At 40.0% G+C, this 19,895-nt stretch overlaps 2 protein-coding genes across 2 annotated transcripts in view; both read left to right on the plus strand.

The window, feature by feature from the left end:
• Positions 1-1,327: 1,327 nt before the first annotated feature.
• LOC140304885 (collagen alpha-1(V) chain-like) lies at positions 1,328-15,659 on the plus strand. Its single transcript, XM_072383692.1, has 7 exons — positions 1,328-1,723; positions 12,036-12,203; positions 12,311-12,402; positions 12,512-12,633; positions 12,946-13,108; positions 15,006-15,128; positions 15,627-15,659. Exons 1-7 carry the CDS (start codon positions 1,642-1,644, stop codon positions 15,657-15,659), a joined length of 783 nt encoding a protein of 260 aa, XP_072239793.1. The 5' UTR covers positions 1,328-1,641.
• Positions 15,660-15,854: 195 nt separating this feature from the next.
• LOC140304886 (uncharacterized) overlaps positions 15,855-19,895 on the plus strand; it is a 20,304-nt gene continuing 16,263 nt past the window's right edge. The window contains exons 1-12 of the mRNA XM_072383693.1: positions 15,855-15,911; positions 16,505-16,624; positions 16,721-16,849; positions 16,955-17,002; positions 17,833-17,874; positions 18,081-18,143; positions 18,227-18,301; positions 18,807-18,890; positions 19,001-19,057; positions 19,530-19,583; positions 19,710-19,763; positions 19,879-19,895. The exon at positions 19,879-19,895 is cut by the window's right edge and continues 37 nt beyond it. Of these exons, the coding sequence (XP_072239794.1) occupies positions 15,855-15,911; positions 16,505-16,624; positions 16,721-16,849; positions 16,955-17,002; positions 17,833-17,874; positions 18,081-18,143; positions 18,227-18,301; positions 18,807-18,890; positions 19,001-19,057; positions 19,530-19,583; positions 19,710-19,763; positions 19,879-19,895 (800 nt within the window). The remainder of the gene's footprint in view (positions 15,912-16,504; positions 16,625-16,720; positions 16,850-16,954; positions 17,003-17,832; positions 17,875-18,080; positions 18,144-18,226; positions 18,302-18,806; positions 18,891-19,000; positions 19,058-19,529; positions 19,584-19,709; positions 19,764-19,878) is intronic.

The following is a 19,895-nucleotide window of genomic DNA, read 5'->3' on the forward strand; positions in this document are numbered from 1 at the left end:
TCTGTGACTGTCTCACACACAAAAACTCACACATTTCAACTCGAGATTGTAGCTGGGAGTCATAAGTCTAAGACAACCCTACCTGAAGCGAGAGGAAGGAACTTAGGAAATATGCCTGGAATCTTTGTTTCCCCCCTTCAGTCAGTATCTATATGTGCCTGAAACCAACTGACTTTCATAACCAAATTAGCACGTGTTTTAATAAACACGAACTTCTGATAATCATCATACATCACATTGAAATGATCTTTTTAACAACTTGCAACCTATAGTTAAGTGACTAATAAGCTTAAAGTCTCCATACAGAAGATCTCCAGTACAGAAGATCTCCAGTACATTTTCAAAAACACAGGATAGTCTGTGCATCTCTGCATTGTAAAAAAAAGAGTTGAAAAACAATTTTAAAATAAATTGCAAAAGAACAACTAGGATGATTTATGCAAAAATGCTGCTGGAATGAGCCTCTAAATTACACCGGGAGAAATGTTCCTCTAACCCTCATGAAATTAGACAGAAAAGTAAAGCATTAGTTTGAATACCCTTTTCAAAGAGATCTATTCTTTGCATAATATGCGATCCAAAAGGGAACATCCTCTTAGAAATGGTGGCTAAAGCAGGACAGATACATGTATGCATGTGTGTGCGTGTACAGAGCTAATTTTCTGCCAGCCTCTTTCTCCCATAAACCTATGCTAAAAGCTCATAAAGAGTTTCTTAACCTCCCAGTGAGCTCCTGCTTTCTTTTGACCTCTCCACCTTAGGGATAAAGTAGAGTAAACACTTGAAACAAGAAGACATGGCATCCACTGTGCGCATGGAGAATATACCGTGTGTCAGAGGAGAGTGTGGGATGGGCAAAGACAGACAGGCACTGGAATTTGGAGTCTGCAGCAGCATATTTTTTATTAGTTGGGCAGCACCGTTGTCCTGTCCTAGCATGCTGCTCGCGCTCATGTGCGCGCGCGCTTCTTCAGAGCGAGGCAGACAGCATTAAAATCTGAGTGGCACAAGCACTCAGTCCTCATGCTGGATGTTTTTATTAGATCCTGTATAAAGAGCAACTTTTGATGCCAAGTTGAAAGTGCACGGCAATCCCGTTTGTGCTCGACCGCGCACGCGTATTAATAACGGGGAGCGCGAGGAAGGGATAGATGGATACGTTATGTAGTCCCTTAAATCACTCAGACAATAATTATGCTAATGATGACACGCGCAGTAATTATGGTTTAGCACAGCCCCACGAGTCTAAGGAGTCTCAGAGGAGGGAGGGGTCGCCCCGGAAAGGAGCAGAGAGGGGAGGGAAGAGAAAGTAAGGAGAGTTCTCTGCGGGTGAAAAAGACACCTTACCAGATTAGGTTTTTGTTTTTTTCTTTTGCCCCGCTGGTCTACCGTCTCCATCCGTCCACTTAGGGGCAAAACAGCAAGAAGATGAGTAAACGGACTGCTGAGTATCATCTAGCATCATTTTAATCAGCCTTCATGCATGCGCGCTCCTAATTCCCAGCTGTCGGAGTCCGGACTCACTTTGAAACGATTGAAGCTCGTGCAGAGCTGAAATTCCTCTGACTGCACGTGTCCTGCGGAGAGAAGCGGAGGCAAGAGAGAATTACTGGTGGTCATATAATTAGTTTCAAATGCAATATGATGGATAGACGGAGTTTAATGCGCGAGTCATGGCTGCCGCTGCTGCTGCTTGTCACATCTTTCTACACCTCGAGAGCAGGTAGGCTAAAACTTAAAAAAAAAAAAAAATTCATGTGATTTGTGAAAAGTTGAATTGGTTGCTTCTAACTCCTTCTCTAACTGTATCGCATCACTTTGCACCACCTGCCCTCTGGGTCTCAACAGGTTGAATTTGAATATATAGACTTCTGGCCATCCTTACAGTTATTTAATCCTCCTCGTCAAACATAACTACATTTGTTTTGTTTTTTTATCAATTTGTACATGCAGCCAAACTTTTGGTTTGTTGATTTGTCAGATATTGGTCAGGTGCAGGGTATCTCCATACGAAAACATATCTTCGACTCTTTCTACCAAAGAAAAAAAAAGACTTCCATTTTTTAGTCGTGCCAGATCATACAGGCCTTAAGCTCATTGAACTTAACTACCCTTCTCCGGTCTCCAGGAACCCACTGCACATTTGCTAAACTTTCTAAAGGCATAGGCTTATTTGTCTAGACTTGTTCTGCCATACCTGCTGCATCACTGTGTTCTCTCATACTGCAGCTTGCAGATATTTAACTTCTACAGCTGGGCCACAGACTCCTGCAAATTAAAGTGAGCTGTGCAGAGTTCAGGGGATGCTCAGTTCTATGCAGCAGCCCCTGGAGCTGCACTGGAAGCAGAAGAGGACTTTAATCTTCTATGGCTGTTAGAGCCTGGTGTTACTGATGTTTATCAACTTAAAAATCAAGACTGCACACACATGTTAGATTATCCCCTACTTTTGAATAATGACAGAAACTTCAAAGGAGACTGCTAAATGCCCACTTTCTCAATTAAACCAAGAATGTTTGAACTTGGTTGGTCCAAAAGAAGCTTGACCATAAAGATTTTATTATAGCAAGTAAACTGCTGTTTAAATACTGTATGGATATAAAAAAGTTCAATCTATAGATTCAATTTTCTTAGTGTGTGATCAGAGTCTGGGCCCTAAGAATGAGCCATCAGGACCTCTGGTTGGTTTTGATGTCACAACTTTACAGTCATCGCCCTCAGCCATGCCCCCAGCATGTGCTGTCTGCTTCTTCTTCTTTTCCACCTGGGTATCCATGAAGGCACGGAAGACTTGAAAGGCTCTGCACTCTTCTGGAAGCACTCTTCTCACTCCAAGGTTTTTTTAGATCCTTTTTTGGAGTTGTTATTCATACCCGACCTGCGTTGAAGATGGAGTCATGTTGTTTGTAGTTGTTTCAAATGTGTTTTCCTCATACGATGCACTTAATATATATATATATATATATATATATTTTCAATCTGTGTTAGCTTTTAAGAACAGGAACAATATGGAAACAATACTTGTTTGCATCTTGTTGAGAATTTCAACAATATCACATTTGTCCACTTGGTGAATATGAATTTGGATAAGTCTGTAAAGAAGCAAAAAGACTCAAAATGGCAAGATGAAGTGTAGTATACAAAATGTTAAACATGTCATTTCCCAGTCCTACAGTATTAATGGTTCTATTTCTCAGTGCTTGTAGAAATGAAGGACAATTAATGCAGCGTAACTTGTTGTTTTTCTCATTTAATAGATATTTTACTTGCAAGTCAACATCTAACTGGTGTATTGATGACTGCATCAGAAATGTAGTGAGCAGATGACTTGGCCAACACTCCCATTGTGTTTTCTCCACCTGCTCTGTCAGAGAACAGGCTGAAATAGTATTTACGATATGTATAACCTTAATAACCTTCAAGCAAGCATTAACGGTCTGTCTTTGGGATGAAGGTAAATAATGCACTGGAAATGTTGTATTGCAAAGGGAATCAAAGATTGACAGAATTATTGTCCCAGCACATATGAAGTGATAACATGTGCATGTTCAAACCTCACTCTGTCTGTGGAGGTCATTACTGAAGTGACTAATGTGACCTCTGGACCTTCAGTGGTACCTTCAGTCAAACTCAGGGTGTGAACCCTTGAGCATCTCTCAAGGTGTCCTTGTAAATTAAAATTGATTAGAAAATAGCCCTCTTTCAAATAGGGACACTTTAACCATCTGGTTTGTTCCTCTTCAGTTACTGAATGAACTCTGGCATTACAATGGTTACATAGCCATCTTCAGTTTTGATATTGTACTCACTGTCAAATGCAGTTTCACACCTGGCTGTCAGCAGGTTTTGCAGTATCTGAATTATGATTTTGAACTTCAGAGCTATGTGTTCAGGTTACGGTCAAGCATGTCACGATCTGGCCCGAGGTGTTTCAGACACTGAACTAACTGCCTCACTGTGTATAGCATGTTGCCATCAATCTGACCTATGTGGTTTATTGCCCCCAAAGTATTGAAGTGCTTATGTGCTTATCACTAAAATGATTGTCAATCCAGTCATAGTTTAATACTGTTACATTCTGAGGTGCTTCCACAGCTAGACTAAAAAGCAAAAAGATGAAATCAGAAGCCTTCAGTGACAATCTGTTTGCATTTGACAATTACACAGGACACAGTTTCTGATACATGGCAGTATGTTACCGCCATACTGCTAATAAAGTAAAGTATGACCGGTGGCGGCAGTATTTGTGTTGGCCTCCCATTTTTATGCAGACTTGAATAATTGAACAACGAGTGGATTGATTGCCATGAGGCTTTTGTTTCCTTTATGCTGGGTGGTACTTTGCCTGTCCTAACTCTCCATGTTCTCCGTGGTCAGAATTGAATTTTCATTTCTTTAATAACAAAAGCAAAGCTGGTTGCTTTCACAGCCACAGGAGCTGTACTTCTTATTAACTGATCATTAGCCAGTGTCAGCATGGAACCGCACATAACTAAGATATGCTAGATAGACGCCACTTTCTTTTCGTAACATACAAAGTGCTCACACAGCGATGGCGTTGGAGCTATGATGCAAGGTGTTTGCCTGCCCATCGGGAGGAAAAAATTGTGCAGTGATTGATTACTGTGGTTGTTTAACTGACAGTGTGAGCACAATTGTTGAAGGGAGGTCTTTAGGTCAGCTCGTCCAGAATGCGGTGTCTGGAGGCGTTCTATGCAGCTGACATTCACTGCAGAAGTGATGACCAAATTTCTGATTGATCTCTTTCTCCCTTGAGCTTCTTGCATTGGGTTTGGCGACCGACGGCATTAATCTTTTTTGACTGACAGAGCACATTCGCAGTTAAGCAGTTACTTTGTACTACTATGACTAAAACGGATGCAGCAATTGTTGCACTTAACTTTTGTTAGATAAGATTCCAAGGTTGTTCATTCGGTCTTCTTGTTATGAAGTTGATCCTGACTTGATTTGAGGATGTTTCTGAGGTGAAAGTTTCTGAACATAGCCTAAAGGCTTTAAAGATTACTAGTCATTTCAACAATGATACAGCTTTTTGACATGTGTTATGCCCCGTCTAGAGGTTGCCAAGACACAACACGAAAAAATTACACATCTTCCTCAGGTCTCAAGCAACCACAGAGACATATTTAAGATTTACCAGTATGAAAGTTTATTTAAAGGTTGTAAATTATGGGTGGGGGTGGGGGTGGGGGGTACTCCAATTTTGAGCCCTAGCTTGCTTTTTGTAGTTTATTTTGCTTGCTTTTTGTAGTTTATTTTGCTTGCTTTTTGGAGTTTATTTTATTTTAAATGGGACCACATTCTACAAAAATTCTTTGATTAGGAAGACTTGCAATGATTGAGACCATCAACTCATCAGGACATTATGTTCAGAAGCATGACATTGGGGTAATTTTCTTCTAGACTTCTACTGAAGTCATAGATTTTTTTTTTATTTCAACCAATTTGCTCTCTTTTGACCCTAAGTTAGAAAGCAGGTTAAAGGCGCATCTGTACTGACACAGAGTGAATGGCCATCTTCTATATAAATTCCACAAATTCACAGATGTTATTGGGTAAACATGCTAAACTAATTGGTGATAATTAGATTTATTATCTTCTACTGAGGAAACTCATCCCCCCAAAAAAGAAGAAATTACAGTTACAGAGAGGCTAGTAATTTATTTTATAATTACTGAAAGTATTTTTATAATTACTAATAGCATTTTATCATGGTGATATTAGTATCAAGCTCAAAGCACCGCTCTGAGAGTTTAGCTTAATAGTCACTAGCATGGCTGCACTCTCTTGTTTTGACACACATTACAGTTAAAGCTGTTAAGCACAAGTCATTTTCATTGTGCACTGATATATTTGTATTCAGTTTGTTCTAGTTAACTGAAAATCTATCTGTAATGTTGCTGCAGTGTTCCTATACAATCATAAGGACAGCCTTTGTTAACTGGCAATAGGTCATGAACATGATTGGTATAAAAGAGCACCTAAAAGAGAGTCTCTCAGATGAGCAGAGGGTCATCATTCATCCATTTTCTATACCAGCTTAATCTGTCAGTTGGGACGCAGGGGGGTTGGAGCCTATCCCAGCGGTCATCGGAGAGGCGGGGTACACCCTGGACAGGTCGCCAGTCCATCACAGGGCCACACAGAGACAAATGAGATAAACAACCACACACGCTCACTCCTAAGGACAATTTAGATTTGTCAATTAACCTAACAGGCCATCCAGCTTGTTTTTGGACAGTGGGAGGAAGCCAGAGGACCCGGAGAGAACCCACGCATACACGGGGAGAACATGCAAACTCCACACAGAAAGGCCCCAGCCGGGAATTGAACCTGAGGGTCAGCTCCCAGAGGGTCATCACTCTCGCTATGAAACCATATGTGTACATGATCCTGCCATCTTTTCTGGACCAAAGCTCATATAGAACGGACTGAGGCAAAGTGGAAAACTGTTCTGTGGTCATGCAAATCATAATTTGAAATTCTTTTTGGAAATTATGGGCACCGCATCCTCTGGACTAAAGAGAAGATTGACCTTCCAGCTTGTTATCAGCACTCAGTTCAAAAGCCTGCATCTCTGATAGTATGTTGGTGCATTAGTGCCAGTAGGACTGGCAACTTGTACATCTGAAAAGGCACCATCAACACTGAAAGGTATATACAGGTTTAAGGGCAACATATGCTCCCATCCAGACAATTTTTTTTTTCAGGGAAGGCCTTACATAATTCCTTAAGGCAATACAAAATGCATACTGCATTTATTGCAACAGCATGGCTTCATATTAGAAGAGTCTGTGTGCTGCACCTTTGTGGTACATTTGGATGCCCTTGATATAGTTGGGGGATAACAGCATAACGGTAGTTTATACTTTTGCGAACATGTAAAAAGTCCTGTTTGCAAGATAAGCATCGTCACGATCTTGTCCACATCTGTCATTTCCAAGTAATCAACGAGGAGATTTGAGCAAATCAAATGAAGGAAATAGATTAGCACAATTTAATGGAGCTAGCCAAAAATTCTACCTTGTCCACATAGCAACATTAAAGATGGAAAATCTAAATATCTTCGTCCTGGATGAAGTTTACCAAAAGATTTGTTTCCAGTCACCAAAAACTCATGTTTGTGTGTGTGATGGTCAAAATGCTGAGAAAAAAAAGTTTGTTTTCTAAATACACAGTTGTATACGTAGACAGGGCTTTAGATTATAGAACTATCAAAGATAATGACATAATTTACTGTTCACTGAACAGTTCAAATTGATCTATACCATAGTGTTCTCTTAACTTGTAAAGCAGTGGCTGCCACTGACAAGCAATCAATAACCTAAAGATTAAGTAGAAATTGTAATAATTTGATAAATTGAAGCAGACATAACTTGGGCTGCTCTGTAATGTGAATGGGGGGGTCTGCTTGTTTCTCCAAGGAGACTCCATTGTTCAACAAATTATGCCAAAGACGCAAAATATTAAAGATGATTTAAACGTTTTGATGATAAATATTCTTTTTTACATTGTTAGGATTTCATGTTGGAAAAAAAATTGAACAAGTAGTTAAAGAATTGTGCAAGCAAAGGATATTCTTAATCAGAATGTAAAGTCAGAAGGTGCAGATCTTTACTGCTTGGAATCGATTTAGTAGAGCACTACGCATTAAGTATCTCTTTATTGATTAACGTCTCTAATCTTGCCAGTTCACTTACATGTCTTTGTGTTTATATCATTGTTTTGTAGATCCATGTCAGGCTTTGATGCGAAAAAAATGTTTATAACATGTCAAAACTAATTTTTGTGTTTGGGAATGAGTTCACTCTTTGTTCTACAAAATCAAAGCCTCTATATGATCTAACATCCAACAATAACAGCGCACACAGGCCACCTAAAGTGAGGCGAAGCTGTTAAGCAAAGACTTTGAACCCTGTGATGGACAAATATTGATGTAGTTCTTGAGAGAAGCTTTGCTGGAAGGGATGCACCGTATGCGAAAGAATCCCTTTGCTGTTCATTTGTAGAAAGTAGGGAGGGAATATTGCAACCGAGGCGTTTAGACTAGAGGTGAGCTGTGGTTTCAGCACACATTCCTAGAGGGAGATGAAGAGCACATGTCTGTCTGTCTGTCTGTCTGTAGGCTTTCTTCTCTCTGACACTGAAACTACGAATGAATTTAGGTAAATCTATGTGTGTGTGTGTGTGTCTGAGAGCAGGGGAGACTATCCAGTGTGTATCTTTGATCAGAGCCAGATGAACTCGGAGGAAAGGAAGCATATGGTCCCTTTCACTCCTCATTGCTTTTCCTCTTGTGCCCTTTCCTTACGTCTGGATTTCATCTCTCTCTTTTTTTTTATCATTTGCATGGTTTTGTCTTTGAGGATACTTATGTGAAGTTCAGAGGGATGTTCAATGCAAGCAAGAAGGGTAGTGGGCCTACAAAGAGTACTCAGACTACAATGACAGACTCAGGGCAATTCTCTCAGTGGGGGATTTGAGCCCTGGTGCGGTTTCTGTTTTGTCTGTGTTTGTGCTGTGATGCAATGTGGAAAGGGTTAAGTCAAATTGTTGTTTCTGCAAAAAGTAGGTTGAGGTAACGACCAACTAATCACAAACACACATTTACAGGCATATACTTGTACAATTAAAGCACTAACACAGTCATCGATCATACATGCACACAAACACAGGCACGCATCTGGTTTCCAGAAAATCGAAAGACTTTCATATGTGTTGTCAATGTGTCGATCTGCACCACGGCTCCACATTGCTCCTCAAAGATCCAAAGTGGAGTTATGTGGTTGTTGTTGCAAAAACTACTTAATCATCATGAAAGGAAGATGGAAAGTTGCAGCATGGGCAACGAAAAGAAAATCATTTTCAAATACAGCATCAGCCTAAGTTATTAAAGTGGTACATTATCCACTGCCTCTCTTTTTTGTTAAGTTGCACTTAATAACAGTTCTACTTTACTGTTTAGCTTGTGCTTCTTCACCCGCTGGTCATAACTGGTCAGTAACATAAGTCAATCAATATGATTAAGTATTTTTCATATGGATTGCAGCTGCTATGACCAGCAGAGAACAGGGCCTCAGATTCTGTTCTCTGAAGCCTGCACTAACCAACCTCATTTCTTTGTGGGTTTGGGGTACTTTAGGCTGGTCGTCTGCAGGTGGAACAGATTTTTAGTTGGATTTAAGTCATGTGATTGACTTGGACAGTCAAGAAAATTCCATTGTTAGGATCTTTTCTGTTCAAACGATAGTTGTTCTACTTTCTCTTGAAGCTCACGACATACTCTGCATGTGTGTGCATGTTGATCACAGTGCCCCTCGCACCACAGCTTAGAGCCTCGGGATAACAGCAGCAACTCAGAAGAGGAGAACCCCCCCCCCCCATGTGTATGAACAACATAGTATATGCACAGTGTGCACATACGTGTGTGCATGTGATGATGTGGATGTTGTTTTAAACTTGCACTGACTCATGCATCAGAAACAAAAGGAAACATTATCTGGAGCTTTTAGATGTGCATATAATGAAAGAACAAAGTTTCCATGTCTTGTCTTGTTCTCTGGTACGTTCGGTTGTCATTTCTGCTCATTCATTGGTATGTATGACTGAAACCCCTCTTCTTATACACACTGCTTACTAGCTTCAGGAGAAGTGGCTCTAGCATGTGTACATGTCAAGATCTACCCTGTAGCCAAGTTATAGCTGTACAAAAGAATGTTAACAGCTGGTCATACTAACATTTAAACAGAAACATAAAACCCCTTTTTTATTTTATTGCTAACCTGCGAATGGATAGAGTCTCTGGGAAAAAAATGGGCAGAACCATTTACATGGTTTATCAGTGCTTTGTGAAAAATGTTTTTGTGGGAGAAGACTGTTGCTTTGGATCTTTTCTTAGAGGTGAAATAAGGAGAGAAGGAGAGGATTTTGATTGGAAGAGAATGATAATGCCACCCTCATGTCTATGCTGTTCATATGACATTAAAGTTTATTAGCTTAGCATAAACACCAGAAGCAGTGGGGAATAGCGAGCTTGTCTGTGCTACTATTCTAAATGAAGAAATATTTGACTCATAACTAAAGAAAAAAAAACTTTTAGGTTCTATGCATTTCATATGGCTCATGTGACATGAAATGTGCGACTAAATGTAAAGCACAGTGGAAAGGTAAAACAACATTTGCTTTGCTCTCCTTGTCTTTTTGAAAATATTTTTCCTTTTCCTTTTTATTTATTTTTTATTTCATGTCACACCAACAGTGGAGATGCAGTTTGCAACCTCAGCAAAAACTACAGAGGAAATAATCCCAATGCCAATCAAAACTTTTCACCGACATTTGTCAGCTCATAAAGAAAGAAAAATCAATGGCAAGTTTTAAAAGCATTATTTATATCAGTGACTATATCGTGCCAAACACCTGGCAGACAGCATTATGAGCTGACAGAATGCCAACAGGCAAACAAATGGATAAAGTTAACCTGAAGGGCAACGTATACATCGGGCGCTAAGGCTCTTATATTTTGCCAACCTATTATGTACCTACATATTTGTGTGTGTCTGTGTGTGTGTGTGTGTGTGTGTGTATGTGTTCGTGTGTGAGTGTAAAGGTGTAAGGCAGATGGTGGGTTTACGTAAGCCTCAGAAATACGTGTTAAAAGAAGCCACACCAGTAGAGGCATGCCCTCCTCTCCTCTATCATCTATTATTTCTTCCTTGTTCCCTCTTCATCCCCTTCTTTCTCACCAGACTTCTTTCACGTCCCATCTTTTTCAGCTTAGTCCATCCGTGCAGAGCTCTGACCATAGTGTTCACCCCATTCAAAAGAATGTGTGCATTTGGTGTGTATTTTAACTTAGGCTTGTTTCTGATGTTAAACTAGTCAACGCCAGTGTGGATTAACTTAATGGTATTGTCACAGTTTGTTTGCTGACAATGCATGACTGGAGGTTATTGAGATAAGGCAAGGTGAGAAAACTCCAGAAATGAGTCAAATGAGTCCAAAAAGATCAGTAGAGAAATATGAAATATGAAAGCAATTTTGAAAAGAAGTAATTGAATACCTCAACTTAATTTTGATAACAGTTCCACTGGTGCTTATAGACTGGTTCAACTATGGAGAAATTAACATTTAGCGTTACTGTTTTTGGGATATGACCAGTGGCTCCAAGGCAGCTAATGCAGTTGTCAAATCTAAGCGTAACCAACTTGTTACTGTTTCCCTAAACTGTATTACTTTTACTGTATCACTTATTGGAATCACTTGCTACCTAAATATGTGCATCTCACAGTGTAAAACACATGACAGTGAAGCAGCTCAGTGTGTGCATCTCTATTTTTTTAATGACTGAGGCACCAGTAGTTGCTGTAACATCAGAAAAGGAAGATGGAGGTGCCACACATATGGACAAAACCAGATTTTCCCTCAGCTAAAGGTTGACTGTTACACATTTGTGCCACTTGGCAGTATAGCAAATAACACTGCTTGCACGGTTGAATTACTGACAGGTGAAATTGATAATATTGATCATTTCATGACTCATTACAGTGTAGTGCTGTGCTGGAAAACCTTGGTTCTTGACATTAACATGTACAATACTTTTACAAGAACCACATATCTAAATTCTGATGGAGACCAAGCAAACGCTCCATGGCAATGCCACTACCAGCAGTAACCTCAGCCTCCAAACCCTCAGATCATTATCCGAGGTAGCATCTGCGGTATGCAGATGCCTATTGTACTGGAATCCCATCCCACAACCAAAGGACCCAAATGATACAACACTGTCCTGATCTTGGATACCATCAAACATCAAAAAAGTTTTTTTGATCAGAGCTATTTAAGCAGAACAAAGGAGACTTACACAAAATAGAAAATGTATTAATGTTATGGCTGTTTGGCATAGATACTTACAAAAATGATTCTGATGAGGTTAACACCAGAATGAACATCTTAAAAGTAATTTCCTCATGAAACCCACTGATCCTGTCAGTCACAGTGTTCTGTTGTCTTTGCAGCTAATCCCATTGATGTCCTGAAAGTCCTGGAGATCTCAGAGGGCATGGAGGGCGTGTCACTGGAGGCAGGACTGTGTACCAGCAGGAAGGGACGAGAGGAGACAGACCTCTCCTTTAAAATCAACAAGAAGATTCAACTGAGCGCGCCCACAAAGCAACTTTTCCCAGGTAAGTTTTACTGCAGGTTTTTGGGGCTAGTTTGGCTCAGCAAACACAGAGTGTCAGAATTTGACTGGCTATATGTGCCTTATTCTGTATGTGCACATTTCCTCCAGATTCGCCATTTCCTGTGAATTTCTCTCTGGTGACGACGGTTAAAGCTGTAAAAGGCTCACAGGTTTTTCTCCTCTCCCTGTATGACACACAGGTAAGCAACAGTCTGTTGAAACCCCACTGGTGCGCAGACATGCAAATCATGTTATTATTTTGACACGTTAACTGTTTTTCTTTCTGATCTGTGTTTCTGCATTCATCAGGGCACACAGCAGCTGGGTTTAGAGATTGCCCGCTCTCCTGTATTCCTGTATGAGGACCATGAGGGTCAACCAACTCCAGAACTTTATCCCATCTTTAGAAAAATCAACCTGGCTGATGGCAAGTGGGTAACTACACATACACAGGGGCCTATATACATAGTTTGTTTTGTTTATTTGATATGTTTAACAGGGATAAAGCACATTAAAAGAATTGACCCAAATGTGCCAGATTTTTATCTGTAGACAAAAGAATACAGTTTGTAAAACTACTGAGATTATTTATTCCCCTGCATGAAAAAAAGATTCTAAAGAATATTCTTAGCAACAAATACACAGAAGAAACCCACTACTAATCTTATCACAAAAACAGAGGACACAAACTTATGAAAGAAGTTGTAAAATATAGATTTTCTTCATGTTTTTCTGGTTACCAGGTGGCACAGAGTGGCCTACAGCGTAGAGGGCCAGACAGTGACTCTCTACCTGGACTGTCAGAAGGTGGACACGCTGGACCTGCTCAGAGCTCATGATCCCTACATCAGCACTGACGGTGTCACCGTATTTGGGACACGCCTGCTGGATGAGGATGTGTTTGAGGTAGGCCTATTTCTGTGGGTCCCACAGTGTCATGTGGTATAACTTGGACAGTGGAGGGGAGTTGAAACACATCGCCGGTAACATCTTTAGCCTGTCAAATGTCGAATATAACTTTGTCAGGTATAAACTGATTTGGCTTTGGCAAAATCACAAATCATGAAGAAAATATGAAGTATATTACTTTCAATTACGCTTAAGAGTTTGTGGCAATTGTTCATATGACCTAAATTGTTTTCAGATTTTCTACACAAGTCTAGGAACCCATAGAGAAAATATTTAAATTTGATCAATTATTTGACAAAAGTGATTATATATCTGTGAGTAAGTGTGTGCACCAGTGTCTGATGCGACCTTCAGCTGATAAATGCTGACGACAAGCCATCCTGGTCCAGTTTAAGTGGAATCTTGACACTAGAAGAATAGGATTTGTATGCTGGAGTGCCGTGTTTTATTTTTTCCTTCTCCAAACATAGTGCTTCGTATTTCTTGCAAAAAGTTTTATTTTGGTCTCATCGATCTGCAGAACACTTCAAGAAGCAGCCCCCTGGCTTCTCCTTGCAGCTCTGTGTTTTTTGGAGAGCAGTTGGTTTATCTTTGCAGCGCAGCCATGCACCCGACTCTTCAGCGTTCTCCTGGTGATGGATTCATGAATATTGATATTAACCAATGTGAGAAGGGGTTAGTGGTATAGAAGTTGGTCTCGGCTCTTTTTTTGACTTTGCAAGAGTCAAGCAAAGAGGTTTGTTGGCCTTGACTATTACAGCTCTATCTCTTGGAGTGATCTTTGTTGGACGACATCTCGATGGGACAATAAAAGTCTTTTTGAATTTCTACCATTCGTACACAATTTGTCCGTTGATTGATAGAGTCAAAACTCCACTATTGTTGGAGAAGCTTTAAAAACCTTCTCCAGTCTGATGAGACTCAACAACTCTTTTTTGAGGTCCTATAGAATGTTCCCTTTTCAGGCCTTAATACAGTTTCCCAGATCAGACTTTGTTCGGTTCCTGCTCTTTAAATAAAACCATTCACATCTGGCTATGATTCCATCAACTTTTAACATGTGATTCTAATCATAATTCCCATTCTTTTGTCATGAACAGAATTGTAAAATTGCATACTTTTCCTGATACCTGTCTGAATACTCCATTGGGGATTAAGGTCTTTATTGATGAAAAATATAAGCAATTGAACAGAAATTATTTCAAACTTTTTTTCATCACTATAAGTTCCTTATTTGAGACTTAGAACCATCTGTGGTTGTTGGAGCTTTTTAAAATGTATCTATCAAACGTATTAAAACAAATAAAGGCCTATCTCTCTGCACCACCCTCAAGTGGTTGTGAGAATTCAGTGCAGCGCCCTTTTTTTTACCCAGAACCTTTCATGCATGACCTTGGATATTTCCATAATCAATGCTGACAGAACACAAAAAGTCTGAGGTAATTCTGACAGACCTCAAATGCAGACTGTGACCTTTGTTATGTCAGGTGGGCCATCTGTTTAACTGAACAGCTCCTAGCTGTATTTGGCTTGGACTTCCTAATATGTGTGTGCACGTCTGACACAGAGGGAGGAGGAGTAAGAGTTTCTAACTGTCTGTGGATGTAATGTGCTGGCGCCGCTTGAGACAAAAACTCTGGAGACGATTAACTGCAGAGCGACAATAAAAACAGCATGTTGAGTCACTTTGATCTGACTAAATGAACACATTCAAAGATAGAAACATGTGAAACACATGGATGTGCCGTGTCATTTCTTAGATTATTGCCATTTTGTACAGTTATGACCAGTGATGACATCTTTGATGTGACCTAATGCTTTATGTGCATTCCTGACTACTTTTGTAGAGCCAATTACTTTCAGGGTTGTATTTGTGTGTGTTGTTTTGAAAAAGGGAGAAATCCAGCAGCTGCTGCTCATCGATGATCCCAGAGCAGCAGAGACGTACTGTCAGGACTACATACCAGACTGTGACGCAGCTTTACCTTATGACAACATATTGACAGAGACCGAGGAGGTGAGTTATCATCAAAAACTAATAGAAAGAAGGAAGAAATTGAACTAAATGAACAATATAGTTTAAATAAAACCTTTCACTCTCCCCAGCCCACAAATTTCACACATTATAAGGTATCTCATGATTGGATGCTGTGAATTAAAGGTTTTCCCTAAGGCTTCAAGCAGAAAGGAGCCTTTTACATGTATTTATGATGAATTCAGTAACTGGATATGACAAACAGATAAATGGTTCAGTTGTGCAGGCCACATATGTAATTTCTGGAATCCTCTATGCATCATTAATTACTGCCTGTGGTTTGTGGATAAATCCTCACTGTGTTGAGAGTAAATGAAGGTGCTCAACACTATTAGGCTACCACTGCGCTGTAAATATTTATTTCTCAGACAAACACATACACACGCTCTTATTGTCATAAGCTGTTGTTTAAAAGGCTACAAACAGATTCTCCCCCAGCCCTATTTCCCTTCTTTTTGTGATTCAGTACACTCTATACAGTCTACTCTGTGTAACAACGCTCCACACTCCTAGGAAAGGTTTCAAATACCTTTTCCTCTGCTTGTTAAGTCCAACTTGTTTCTTTCTTCTTCTTTTTTTTTATCAGAGGACTCACCTCTGGTAAAACAGGCAACTTGAGCTGCTAATTAAGGTCTTGCTAAAATATGCAAGACAAAGGAGGTTTTTTGAAGCGAGCTAGCTCTGAATACTATTTGGTGTAGAGCGGCAATGGAAGCTCCCCATTTACGTGTCTCCCTTCTGGTGTCTCGTTTAGCACAGACTCAGGTATAATGTGTCTGAGCCATCATCAGTGTCTCCATCTCAGAACAGCGTCCAGTGTGCTTTGCTATCTGCTGCAGGTTAGCAGTTCTCTGTCAGAGATTGTCCTTCATCAGAAGATGCTCGTGTTTTCACTGAGGTGCTTCATGTAAAAAAGTTGAAAAATCGTTCAGGTCACTGTGTGTCAGTCTATAGCACTCAGAACCATGCAGCACAGCAGGACGCACAAAACACAACTCTGGTTCAGACTTAGCTGGGCGTGGATGCTGTCCTGTGGTGACTTCCAGACAGAGTCCATGCAGCAGAGGACAATTCTTCCTGAACTGCTGATCTAAAGAAGCCAAAATAAAAAATACTAAGACAAGGTCAGCTTCAGTTGTTAGATGAGCAGATGACATGTTGTAGTTTATTACTCTTCATTTGATCAAGCTCTCTTTCAGACAGGCTGATAGAGAAAGTGTCTCTGAAATCTCAACAGATACCTGTCTCTTTCTGTTCAATATAAAGGTTAAATTTACTCATTTGAATGTTCTGTGTAAAGATAAAAAAGATTTTCTGTGGCCTTTGAGTCGTTATTTTTGTTCTTTTATCTTCCTCAGGTGGAGCGAACGCCTAAGAAGTATGTGGTGGAAGAATTTGAAGAGTTCGACTATAGCGACCTCGATGAGGACATCTCTGTTTCCACCTTGACTGTTGGTCCTAACGTGACTGAGTACGAGGTGAGAGGAACAACCACAACGCGAGCTTGGCTTAAATGCATTCTGTCTGTCTTGTCTTGTTCTTCGTTATTGTATCTTTGCGTGTTTCTCGGACAGATCGTAGAGTATGAGGACTATGACAACACAACGCACCACTATCATGTGAATGAGTATGAATACGAGGACGAATACGATGAGCGGTACGGACCAGCTGAGAGAGAACGGGAGTATGCTCTTAACACACAGGTGCCGTTCAAGCTGTGAAACACCAACATTGTATTGGAACACGAAAGCCCTCCTAATAAAACATATTCACGTTGGTTTTATTTCTCTGCCATCGTCTTTCATCAGAATCTGCCTGAAAAAGGAGAGAAAGGAGAGCCAGGCTATCTTGGAATGGTAAGAAAAATACACACAAAACCGCAGAAATTTTAGATACTGGCTGGCGCGTGTCCATTGAGCTGAGAAACAAAAATGGTAACGTCTTTAGCAATAACTGTGAATGTTTGTCAGATTCTTGTTCTTGTTCCTATTTTTTGACCAGCCATTCATTCACAAACACATAAGCTGCTCATCCCGTACAATGGTGACATTTGATCATTAATATTACATTGATAATCAGTGTCGACCAGAGACTTTTCAGTTGAACTACAGAAGCGTTGTTTTGTTCACCTGTTTGAATGCCGATGAGAACATATAGATGATATGAAGACATATTCTACAACTTTTGTCATGTTGAACCCATCGATTCATTTCTCTGGCTGTTTAAGAACATCGCAACTAATGATGCAAGTCAGTGTGTTTTTTATTTTCATATCCGTCAGTGTAAATAAGTACTTTGACTTTCTGTTTAATTTGCTGAATAAACCAAAAATGTATGGAAATTATGAAAGGATCCCTGCAAATATATAGATGAAGCTGTTAACGAGTAAAATGGTATATTGTGGTTATATTTTCTAAATATTCAAATGAAGAGGATCATTTTCTAAAATGTTGACGTTGTTTGGTTTTAATGTTTGTATATAAACATAAAAATTCAAATGCAGGAGTGGTCTTAAACTAATGGTCTGTAAAAGTCACTATGATGTAATTCATAATGAATTTAATGGGCTATTAAAATGGCTAGATATGACTAGATAAATGACTGGCTGGAATAGTTACATCTTAACAAGAAAAAAGGCAGAAACAAGCTCTTCTGTTTTCTTTTTTTTTTTTTGTTGTATTTGCAGGGAACACAGATTACAGGACCATATGGGCCTCCAGGACCTGAGGTTAGTGAAGTTTACTGCATGACCTGTAACGTGAAACACATTTTTCAACTCTATACCACTTAAAAAAACAACAAAATAAAAGTTTTGCGTTTGGGAAATTCTGTCAAAATTGAAACGGCAATGACAATGACAAAGGTTAACCACAAATAATTTCTTAAAAATAAATTCCATCATTCCCCTCTGATTTATTTTGTGTGGATTTGCAGGGAGAGCCTGGGACTCCTGGGATCACAGGGCCAGTGGGTCCTCGAGGAGACCCTGGAGAGCTGGTGAGGACTGCCCTCTGTTTGCTGAGTGAAAGACTGAGCACACGGAAATATTTCCTTAAATGTCCTCATCTCTCTCCTGTCAGGGGCCTCCAGGGCGACCAGGTCTTAATGGAGCTGATGGGATACCAGGTCCTCCAGGAAACATCATGCTCATACCGGTAACAGAAAGATACCTCTATGTCTCCAGAAGCCTTACAAGCTGCAGTTACATTGCTGTAGGAGTCATTTGGTCCTGTTAACTTGAACAAAGCCTTAGGGCAAATGGGGCTTTTTGAATGATGTTACTGAGAAATAGGCTGGCTGAAGACTGTTACACAAATGAACCATCTGTTAGTCTTTGAAACCCTCCTGTACTCGGGTTTCAGAGTGTGGCAAACATTTTAGATGTGAGATATGTGTACTTTATTTAGTAGATCTCTTTAAATTTTAATTATTCTGGCTGAGATCAGGTGGGTGGGATTGACATATAGTTCACATTGTTTTAATACTCTGACTCCTGTGTGGAAGTCTTATGTTTTCCTCTGATTTATTTATGAAGTTTTTTCCCTTAACTTGGTCCCCATGTGTAGCTTATGTGTAAGACTTGAGTGGCAGTACAATATAATGGCCACTAGGTGGAGTATTGAGTTGGATTTGAGCGTTTTTCTGCTCTTCTGAGTGCAGTTCCAGTCAGGTGGCGATCCACGGACAGGTGCTGTGGTTTCTGCACAGGAGGCTCAGGCTCAAGCTATCCTGCAGCAGACCAAGGTACACAAACATGCAATTGCTGTTGCATCTAAAGTTGGAATTTTGTATCACTATGAAGATTAATAGAATTTACCTGACTCCTCCCTCCCCTTTATTCCATCTTCCTATAGCTGGCAATGAAGGGACCTCCGGGGCCACTGGGCCTCAGAGGAAGACCTGGACCCCTGGTGAGTGAGCTTATGCAAGATGTCAAATGAATTTTTAGTGTGTGTATTTCCGGTATAATTTCACACATGCTTATGTTACTGCAATTATAGACATTAAGATGGCGAATCCCATTGCAGACTTTTTTTTTCACAGCTGAATGTTGCGTCTTCTTTTTCTACATAACATTTGTAGTAGAAGCACCTTGTGCGTATCTGTATTCAAATATGCGAACAATAGACATATATGCATATGTGAAACGTTTAAAATGTTGGTGGCTTTTTGTGTAATTATCAGATTACACGAAAAATGCAAACATTTCACCCCGTTTCCGCATTTAAAAAAAAAAAATTAAATATTCATTGTTTTCTTCTAAAAATTAAATTACAATAAAAGCTACACATTTCTACGTTATCGGGACAGGATAACTCGAGTGTGATGAAATATGTTATTTTCATTAAGAGACTTGATTGTTTTCTCTATTGTGTTCCTCAGGGCGTCCCAGGTCCCTCGGGGCTGAAGGGGACGAGTGGTGACATGGGACCACCAGTAAGTTAGCTACTTGTCGTGGCTGCACTTAGTTCTTCATTTTACACTCATTTCTGAACAAGCTGGGCTTTTTTTTGGGTTATCTTCAGGATCATCTCACACTCATGTCTCACCTTTTAATCCCAGGGCTCTCCAGGCCTGCCAGGTATACCCGGTCAGAATGGTCGACTTGGGAAACGGGTGAGACTGTTTTCTGATAAGTGGCGTCTTCTTTGGTATTAAAGCGTGGCTTCGCGGTGTGATCGTTAAAAATCAGCTCTCAGTAACTCAGTATGTCTATTTGTACGTTTATTAGGGTCGAGCAGGTGCAGA

This window comes from Leuresthes tenuis, unplaced genomic scaffold (assembly GCF_036924035.1).
Source record: "Leuresthes tenuis unplaced genomic scaffold, fLeuTen1.0.hap1 SCAF_4, whole genome shotgun sequence".
Lineage (NCBI taxonomy): Eukaryota > Metazoa > Chordata > Actinopteri > Atheriniformes > Atherinopsidae > Leuresthes > Leuresthes tenuis.